Source organism: Hyperoodon ampullatus, assembly GCF_949752795.1.
Source record: "Hyperoodon ampullatus genome assembly, chromosome: 5".
Lineage (NCBI taxonomy): Eukaryota > Metazoa > Chordata > Mammalia > Artiodactyla > Ziphiidae > Hyperoodon > Hyperoodon ampullatus.
This window is the reverse complement of record NC_136918.1, coordinates 30,563,818-30,574,562: the sequence shown is the minus strand read 5'-3', so window position 1 is coordinate 30,574,562 and position 10,745 is coordinate 30,563,818. Positions and strand designations below refer to the sequence as shown.

At 42.4% G+C, this 10,745-nt stretch overlaps 1 protein-coding gene across 1 annotated transcript in view; it reads right to left on the bottom strand.

Moving 5' to 3' along the window:
• Window positions 1-10,212: 10,212 nt before the first annotated feature.
• RFTN1 (raftlin, lipid raft linker 1) overlaps window positions 10,213-10,745 on the bottom strand; it is a gene marked incomplete at both ends in the record, with an annotated part of 182,526 nt that continues 181,993 nt past the window's right edge. The window contains one exon of the mRNA XM_079705075.1: window positions 10,213-10,620. Coding sequence (XP_079561201.1) covers window positions 10,213-10,620 — 408 coding nt within the window. The remainder of the gene's footprint in view (window positions 10,621-10,745) is intronic.

Below are 10,745 nucleotides of genomic sequence, written 5' to 3'. Positions count from 1 at the left end.
GGGAGTGGTTTTTGTCCCAGCCTGCTGCTATGGAGCCTGTTTTTCAAGAGTCGTGATCCTTTAAGATATGGGCTAAGAGGTAATATTTGTATTAAATCAAAATACTATATAGATGTTTCTGAGTATAATTGTGGAAAATGTCATTTTAAAATAACTTTTAAAAAACCATCTTCTTGGGGACTTCCGGGGAAGATGGCGGAAGAGTAAGATGCGGATATCACCTTCCTCCCCACAGATACACCAGAAATACATCTACACGTGGAACACCTCCTACAGAACACCTACTGAATGCTGGCAGAAGACCTCAGACCCCCCAAAAGGCAAGAAACTCCCCACGTACCTGGGTAGGGCAAAAGAAAAAAGAATAAACAGAGACAAAAGGATAGGGACGGGACCTGCACCAGTGGGAGGAAGCCGTGAAGGAGGAAAGGTTTCCACGCACTAGGAAGCCCCTTCGTGGGCGGAGACTGTGGGTGGCGGAGGGGGAAGCTTCCGAGTCGCGGAGGACAGCACAGCAACGGGTGCAGAGGGCAAAGCGGAGAGATTTCCGCACAGAGGATCAGTGCCGACCAGCACTCATCAGCCCGAGAGCCTTGTCTGCTCACCCACCGGGGCGGGCGGGGCTGGGAGCTGAGGCTCAGGCCTCAGAGCACTGGGAGAGGACTGGGGCTGGCGGCATGAACACATCCTGAAGGGGCTAATGCGCCACAGCTAGCCGGTAGGGAGTCCAGGAAAAAGTCTGGACCTGCCGAAGAGGCAAGAGACTTTTTCTTCCGTGTTTGTTTCCTGGTGCGTGAGGAGAGGGGATTAAGAGCGCTGCTTAAAGGAGCTCCAGAGATGGGCGCGAGCCGCGGCTGAAAGCGCAGACCCCAGAGATGGGCGTGGGACGCTGGGGCTGCTGCCGCCGCTGTCAAGAGGCCTGTGAGCGAGCGCAGGTCACTGTCCACACCCCCGTTACAGGGAGCCTGTGCAGCCCGTCACTGCCAGGGTCCCGGGATCCAGGGACAGCTTCTCTGGGAGAGCGCATGGCGCGCCTTGAGCTGGTGCAACGTCACGCCGGCCTCTGCCGCCGGCTTGCCCCGCACTCTGTGCCCCTCCCTCCCCCGCGGCCTGAGTGAGCCAGAGTCCCCGAAGCGGCTGCTCCTTGAACCCTGTCCTGTCTGAGCGAAGAACAGACACCCTCCGGTGACCTACATGCAGAGGCGGGGCCAAATCCAAAGCTGAGACCCGGGAGCTGTGAGAACAAAGAAGAAAAAGGGAAATCTCTCCCAGCAGCCTCAGAAGCAGTGGATTAAAGCTCCACAATCAACTTGATGTACCCTGCATCTGTGGAATACATGAATAGACAACGAATCATCCCAAATTGAGGAGCCGTGTGGATGAAAGGTTCTTGGTGCTGCAGCCAGGAATCAGTGCTGTGCCTCTGAGGTGGGAGAGCCAACTTCACGACACTGGTCCACAAGAGACCTCCCAGCTCCACATAATATCAAACAGCGATAATCTTCCAGAGATCTCCATCTCAACACCAGCACTCAGCTTCACTCAAAGACCAGCAAGCTATAGTGCTGGACACCCTATGCCAAACAACTAGCAAGACAGGAACACAACCCCACCCATTAGCAGAGAGGCTGCCTAAAATCAAAAAGTCCACAGACACCCCAAAACACACCACCAGACATGAACCTGCCCACCAGAAAGACAAGATCCAGCCTCATCCACCAGAACACAGGCACTAGTCCCCTCCACCAGGAAGCCTACACAACCCACTGAAACAACCTTAGCCACTGGGGACAGACACCAAAAACAACGGGAACTATGAACCTGCGGCCTGCAAAAAGGAGACCCCAAACCCACCAGACCTAACAAATGAAGAGGAAATAGGCAGTCTACCTGAAAAAGAATTCAGAATAATGATAGTAAAGATGATCCAAAATCTTGGAAATAGAATAGACAAAATGCAAGAAACAGTTAACAAGGACCTGGAAGAACTAAAGATGAATCAAGCAATGATTAGAAACACAATAAATGAAATTAAAAATACTCTAGATGGGATCAATAGGAGAATAACTGAGGCAGAAGAACGGATAAGTGACGTGGAAGATAAAATAGTGGAAATAACTACTGCAGAGCAGAAGAAAGAAAAAAATGAGAAGAAATGAGGACAGTCTCAGAGACCTCTGGGACAACATTAAACACACCAACATTCGAATTATAGGGGTTCCAGAAGAAGAAGAGAAAAAGGGACTGAGAAAATATTTGAAGAGATTATACTTGAAAACTTCCCTAATATGGGAAAGGAAATAGTTAATCAAGTCCAGGAGGCACAGAGAGTCCCATACAGGATAAACCCAAGGAGAAATATGCCAAGACACATATTAATCAAACTGTCAAAAATTAAATACAAAGAAAACATATTAAAAGCAGCAAGGGAAAAGCAACAAATAACACACAAAGGAATCCCCATAAGGTTAACAGCTGATCTCTCAGCAGAAACTCTGCAAGCCAGAAGGGACTGGCAGGACATATTTAAAGTGATGAAGGAGAAAAACCTGCAACCAAGATTACTCTACCCAGCAAGGATCTCATTCAGATTTGATGGAGAAATTAAAACGTTCACAGACAAGCAAAAGCTGAGAGAGTTCAGCACCAACAAACCAGCTTTACAACAAATCCTAAAGGAACTTCTCTAGGCAAGAAACACAACAGAAGGAAAAGACCTACAATAACAAACCCAAAACAATTAAGAAAATGGGAATAGGAACATACATATCAATAATTATCTTAAATGTAAATGGACTAAATGCTCCCACCAAAAGACACAGATTGGCTGAATGGATACAAAAACAAGACCCATATATATGCTGTCTACAAGAGACGCACTTCAGACCTAGAGACACATACAGACAAAGTAAGGGGATGGAAAAAGATATTCCATGCAAATGGAAACCAAAAGAAAGCTGGAGTAGCAATTCTCATATCAGACAAAAAAGACTTTAAAGACTACTAGAAGAGACAAAGAAGGACACTACATAATGATCAAGGGATCTATCCAAGAAGAAGATATAACAATTGTAAATATTTATGCATGCAACATAAGAGCACCTCAATACACAAGGCAAATACTAACAGCCATAAAAGGAGAAATTGACAGTAACACATTCATAGTAGGGGACTTTAACACCCCACTTTCACCAATGGACAGATCATCCAAAATGAAAATAAATAAGGAAACACAAGCTTTAAATGATACATTAAACAAGATGGACTTAATTGATATTTATAGGACATTCCATCCAAAAACAACAGAATACACATTTTTCTCAAGTGCTCATGGAACATTCTCCAGGATAGATCATATCTTGGGTCACAAATCAAGCCTTGGTAAATTTAAGAAAATTGAAATTGTATCAAGTATCTTTTCCAACCACAATGCTATGAGACTAGATATCAATTACAGGAAAAGATCTGTAAAAAAATACAAACACATGGAGGGTAAACAATACACTAGTTAATAACGAAGTGATCACTGAAGAAATCAAAGAGGAAATAAAAAATACCTAGAAACAAATGACAATGGAGACACGACGACCCAAAACCTATGGGATGCAGCAAAAGCAGTCCTAAGAGGGAAGTTTATAGCAATACAATCCCACCTTAAGAAACAGGAAACATCTCGAATAAACAACCTAAACTTGCACCTAAAGTAATTACAGAAAGAACAAAAACACCCCAAAGTTAGATGGAAAGAAATCATAAAAATCAGATCAGAAATAAATGAAAGAGAAATGAAGGAAACAATAGCAAAGATCAATAAAACTAAAAGCTGGCTCTTTGAGAAGATAAACAAAATTGATAAACCATTAGTCAGACTCATCAAGAAAAAAGGGGAGAAGACTCAAATCAATACAATTAGAAATGAAAAAGGAGAAGTAACAACTGACACTGCAGAAATACAAAAGATCATGAGAGATTACTACAAGTAACTCTATGCCAATAAAATGGACAACCTGGAAGAAATGGACAAACTCTTAGAAATGCACAACCTGCCAAGACTGAATCAGGAGGAAATAGAAAATATGAACAGATCAATCACAAGCACTGAAATTGAAACTGTGATAAAAAATCTTCCAACAAACAAAAGCCCAGGACCACATGGCTTCACAGGCGAATTCTATCTAACATTTAGAGAAGACCTAACACCTATCCTTCTAAAACTCTTCCAAAATATAGCAGAGGGAGGAACACTCCCAAACTCATTCTACGAGGCCACCATCACGTTGATACCAAAACTAGAAAAGGATGTCTCAAAGGAAGAAAACTACAGGCCAATATCACTGATGAACATAGATGCAAAAACCCTCAACAAAATACTAGCAAACAGAATCCAACAGCACATTAAAAAGGATCATACACGATGATCAAGTGGGGTTTATTCCAGGAATGCAAGGATTCTTCAATATACGCAAATCAATCAATGTGATACACCATATTAACAAATTGAAGGAGAAAAACCATATGATCATCTCAATAGATGCAGAGAAAGCTTTTGACAAAATTCAACACCCATTTATGATAAAAACCCTGCAGAAAGTAGGCATAGAGGGAACTTTCCTCAACATAATAAAGGCCATATATGACAAACCCACAGACAACACCGTCCTCAATGGTGAAAAACTGAAACCATTTCCACTAAGATCAGGAACAACACAAGGTTGTCCACTCTCACCACGCTTATTCAACATAGTTTTGGAAGTTTTAGCCACAGCAAATCAGAGAAGAAAAGGAAATAAAAGGAATCCAAATTGGAAAAGAAGTAAAGCTGTCACTGTTTGCAGATGACATTGATACTATACATAGGGAATCCTAAAGATGCTACCAGAAAACTACTAGAGCTAATCAATGAATTTGGTAAAGTAGCAGGATACAAAATTAATGCACAGAAATCCCTTGCATTCCTATATACTAATGATGAAAAATCTGAAAGTGAAATCAAGAAAACACTCCCATTTACCATTGCAACAAAAAGAATAAAATATCTAGGAATAAACCTACCTAAGGAGACAAAAGACCTGTATGCAGAAAATTATAAGACACTGATGAAAGAAATTAAAGATGATATAAATAGATGGAGAGATATACCATGTTCTTGGATTGGAAGAATCAACATTGTGAAAATGACTCTACTACCCAAAGCAATCTACAGATTCAGTGCAATCCCTATCAAACTACCAATGGCATTTTTCAGAGAACTAGAACAAAAAATTTCACAATTTGTATGGAAACAAAAAGACCCCGAATAGCCAAAGCAATCTTGAGAACGAAAAATGGAGCTTGAGGTATGAGGCTCCCTGACTTCAGACTATACTACAAAGCTACAGTAATCAAGACAGTATGGTACTGGCACAAAAACAGAAAGATAGATCAATAGAACAGGATAGAAAGCCCAGAGATAAACCCACGCACATATGGTCACCTTATCTTTGATAAAGGAGGCAGGAATGTACAGTGGAGAAAGGACAGCCTCTTCAATAAGTGGTGCTGGGAAAACTGGACAGGGACATGTAGAAGTATGAGATTAGATCACTCCCTAACACCATACACAAAAATAAGCTCAAAATGGATTAAAGACCTAAATGTAAGGCCAGAAACTATCAAACTCTTAGAGGAAAACATAAGCAGAACACTCTATGACATAAATCACAGCAAGATCCTTTTTGACCCACCTCCTAGAGAAATGGAAATAAAGACAAAAATAAACACATGGGACCTAATGAAACTTAAAAGCTTTTGCACAGCAAAGGAAACCATAAACAAGACCAAAAGACAACCCTCAGAATGGGAGAAAATATTTGCAAATGAAGCAACTGACAAAGGATTAATCTCCAAAATTTATAAGCAGCTCATGCAGCTCAATAACAAAAAATCAAACAACCCAATCCAAAAACGGGCAGGAGACCTAAATAGACATTTCTCCACAGAAGATATACAGACTGCCAACAAACACATGAAAGGATGCTCAACATCATTAATCACTAGAGAAATGCAAATCAAAACTACAATGAGATATCATCTCACACCAGTCAGAATGGCCATCATCAAAAAATCTAGAAACAATAAATGCTGGAGAGGGTGTGGAAAAAAGGGAACACTCTTGCACTGATGGTGGGAATGTGAATTGGTACAGCCACTATGGAGAACAGTATGAAGGTTCCTTAAAAAACTACAAATAGAACTACCATATGACCCAGCAATCCCACTACTGGGCATATACCCTGAGAAAACCATAATTCAAAAAGAGTCATGTACCAAAATGTTCATAGCAGCCCTATTTACAATAGCCTGGAGATGCAAACAACCTAAGTGTCCATAATCAGATGAATGGATAAAGAAGATGTGACACATATATACAATGGAATATTACTCAGCCATAAAAAGAAACGAAATTGAGCTATGTGTAATGAGGTGGATAGACCTAGAGTCTGTCATACAGAGTGAAGTAAGTCAGAAAGAGAAAGACAAATACCCTATCCTAACACATATACATGGAATTTAAGAGGAAAAAAAATGTCATGAAAAGCCTAGGGGTAAGACAGGAATAAAGACACAGACCTACTAGAGAATGGACTTGAGGATATGGGGAGGAGGAAGGGCAAGCTGTGACAAAGCGAAAAAGAGGCATGGACATATATACACTACCAAACGTAAGGTAGACAGCTAGTGGGAAGCAGCCGCATAGCACAGGGAGATCAGCTCGGTGCTCTGTGACCACCTGGAGGGGTGGGGTAGGGAGGGTGGGAGGGAGATGCAAGAGGGAGGGGATATGGGAACATATGTATATGTATAACTGATTCATTTTGTTGTAAAGCAGAAACTAACACCCCACTGTTAAGCAATTATACTCCAATAAAGATGTAAAAAAAAACCCATCGTATTTAAAACTATATATTTTTTTAAAAAACTGTCTTAAAATACCTAGAAATAAACCTGCCTAAGGAGGCAAAAGACCTGTACTTGGAAAAGTATAAGATGCTGATGAAAGAAACTGAAAATGACACAAACAGATGTAAAGATATCCCGTGTTCTTGGATTGGGAGAATCAATATTGTCAAAATAACCATACTACCCAAGCCAATCTACAGATTCAACGCAATCCCTATCAAATTACAGAACTAGAACAAAAAATTTTTTTTAATTTGTATGAAAACATATTTACATTCCTTTACCTTCTCAAAGCAATCTTGCGAAAGAAAAGCAAAGCTGGAGGAACCAGGCTTTCTGAATTCAGACTATAATACAAAGGTACAGTCATCAAAACAGTGTGGTACTGGCACAAAAACAAATATAGATCAATGGACCAGGACTAAAATAAACCCATTCACCTATGGTCAATTAATCTACCGAAAAGGAGGCAAGAATATACAATGGAGAAAAGACAGTCTCTTCGATAAGTGGTGCTGGGAAAACTGGACAGCTACATGTAAAAGAATGAAATTAGAACATTCTCTAACACCATGCACAAAAATAAAGTCAAAATGGATTAAAGACCTAAATGAGACCAGATACTATAAAACTCCTAGTGGAAAACATAGGCAGGACCCCCTTTGACATAAATCGCAGCAATATCTTTTTGGATCCGTCTCCTAGAGCAATGGAAATAAAAACAAAAATAAACAAATGGGACCTAATTAAACTTAAAAGCTTTTACACAGCAAAGGAAACCATAAACAAAACGAAAAGACAACCTACAGAATGGGAGAAAATATTTGCAGACGATGCTACTGACAATGGATTCATTTCCAAAATAAACAGCTCATACAGCTCAATATCAAAAATAAAACAAAACAAAACAACCCAACTAAAAAAATAAGCCGACCTAAATAGACAGTCCTCTATAGAAGACATACAGATGGCCAAACGCACATGAAAAGATGCTCAGTGTCGCTAATTAGAGAAATCCAAACCCAAAGTACAATGAGGTATCACCTCACACCGGTCAGAATGGCCATCATCAAAAAGTCTACAAATAAATGCTGGAGTGGGTGTGGGGAAGGAGGAACGGTCCTACACTGTTCATGGGAAAGTAAATTGGTACAGCTACTATGAGGAACACTATGGAGGTCCCTTTAAAAACTAAAAATAAGGCTACCATATGATCCTGTAATCCCACTCCTGGCATATATCTGGAGAAAACCGTAATACGAAAGGATACGTGCACCCCAATGTTCATTGCAGCACTATTTACAATAGCCAGGACATGGAAGCAACCTAAATGTCCACTGACAGATGAATGGATCAAGAAGATATGGTACATATATACAATGGAATACTACTCAACCATAAAAAAGAATGAAATAATGCCATTTGCAGCAACATGGATGGACCTAGAGATTATCACACTAAATGAGGTAGGTCAGATAGAGAAAAACAAATACCATATCGCTTATATGTGGAATCTTTTTAAAAATGACACAAATAAACATACATACAAAGCAGAAGTAGACCCACGTAGAAAACAAACTTAGGGCTACTGAAGGGGAAGGATGAAGGGAGGGATCAATTAGGAGTTTGGGATTAACATATACACACTACTATGTATAAAATAGATAACTAACGAGGTCCTACTGTATAGTACAGGGAACTACTCAATATTTTGTAATAATCTATAAGGAAAAAGAATCTGAAAAATACATACACATGTATAACTGGAAAAAAAAACCTATCTTCTCTTCGAACAGAGCCTTCAGCCTTTCTGTAAGCTCTGGGGCTTGGGTGTGAAGTTTGCTCAAAAGTCAAAAGGAAAATGACTGTACAATGTGTCTGTGTAAGGGTTTTCAATTCTGCCCTATAAAAATATATTAAAATGTTTTATTTTAGCAAATTTGCAAGCAGGTAAAAGACTTACCTCATTAAATAATTAAAAGCTTGGAGACATGCTTAGAAATTGACGTGGGGCTTCTTCTTTGTTTTAAAAAGGTACTTGTCTCCACCACCCCGGGGTGATGGGAGATGGCCGTGCCCTGACTTTCCTGGTGGCACCTGAATCCCGCTTTCTGTCTTCTTTCTACAAATGAATGCAGAGCATGCTCAGCTGGCTCCGCTGCTTCCACAGAAGCTTTGATCTCTCCTCCAAAGTCATCCATCTGCTGCCAGGAGTTAGAAACTTAGGAAGCGTGAATAGGGGACACGAGGCTGTAGGACTTGTTACTGCAACATGATAAATACTCAATACTCACAGTGCACTAAACTCATAGATGATTTATTGCTTTAAGTAACTAAACAAGAAAGAGAAGAGACAGGATGTTGGTCAAGGCAGTTGACACTCTCCAAGGTTTGCCAGCTGCATCTACTTAAAGCCACATTCTGGATGATATAAACACATCATAGCATACATGGGAAGTGACTTGGCTAATGACACATGATTAAAATAGCACGTAACAAGGGCTCGCCGCCAGTCGGTTTGCCTTGAAATGACAGAAAGAACGTGTGTTCATGTGATGTGCTGAATACAAAATCTTAAAAAAATTTTTGGCATTAACACTAACACAGAATACTTTCTTGGACATTCTTCAAGAGTGGGTACACACACAGAATTACCTCTTCATTTTCAGATTACCAGTATCTATGGGAACACTTGGAGAAAAGCCAGGAGGTGGGGCACCTCCCCTCCCAATGTTATTTTATTTGCCAAAGCAGCAAGGTCTGGGGGGGTTAGATGGAGAAAGGCAGCCCGACTGGGCACCAGGGGTTGTTACAATCACCAAGTAGCTGCAGCAGACAGCACGGGCTGGACACGGCCATCTCGGGGTGTGGGGATGAACAACTCAGCCTTGACTTGTAGACAGGGAGGCCCGCGATTTGGCCCGAAGGCCCCCTGGAGGCTCTGGGTGGGGGTGGGCACAGGCACTGGATGGTCCAGCTCCTCCCTGGAGGAGTGGTGTGGGGCCGGGGCTGGGCCTCCAGCCCCCATGTCTGGAAGTAACCTGCCCTCTTGTGTTCTAACACCAGGGCCTTACGACACATTTCAAATGGATGTGCAGAAACCAACACTGTCAGGGAGCCAGCCCTCCTCGGGGGGCTCAGGTAAGCTCACAAGGAGAGGTCAAGCCAAGCCAAAGGGTAACACGTGACACCAGGGCACATCAGCCCCCAGCCCAGCTGGCACTGTGCCCCAGGTCTGCCAGCTCTTCACGCCTCAGCACCACCTGCTGAGCCTCAGTTGTCCTCTGCTGCCGTGGGCTCTGCAGCCACTTCCTCAGCATCCCCCTCCCCGGCATCCTCTCTAGGATCAGGACTGGGGTGCCCAATGCAGCCCCCTGCAGGGGCGGGGCTGTGGCCGAAGGGACCGTTCTGCACGGCCCCAGCCTCCACCCAGAGCTGGCCGTCAGGACGCAGCTTTTCTCCCAGGACCTCCGCCTGCGCGGGGACCTTCACCTCCGCAGAGGCCCAGTCCTCCTGCTGCAGCCCCGGCACACGGTTTTCCACGTCTCCGGCTTTGGGAAACTGGTCTTCTAGATACCTCTCATTTTGCTCTGCTTGCTGCTTTCCTCTGGCACCGAGTTTACCTCTGGATTTCCTCATCTGCCTGTTGTGCATTTCGTCTCGGGAGAATCGCCACTGAAACTAGAAATCAGAGAAGATGGTGATAAATACATGCAGCCTCTGAATCTAGAGCTTCCCGTGGACGTTTGTTTGCATTCACACCCAGGTCACCTCTGGCAGCAAGATGCAATGCCCAGTATTCCCGG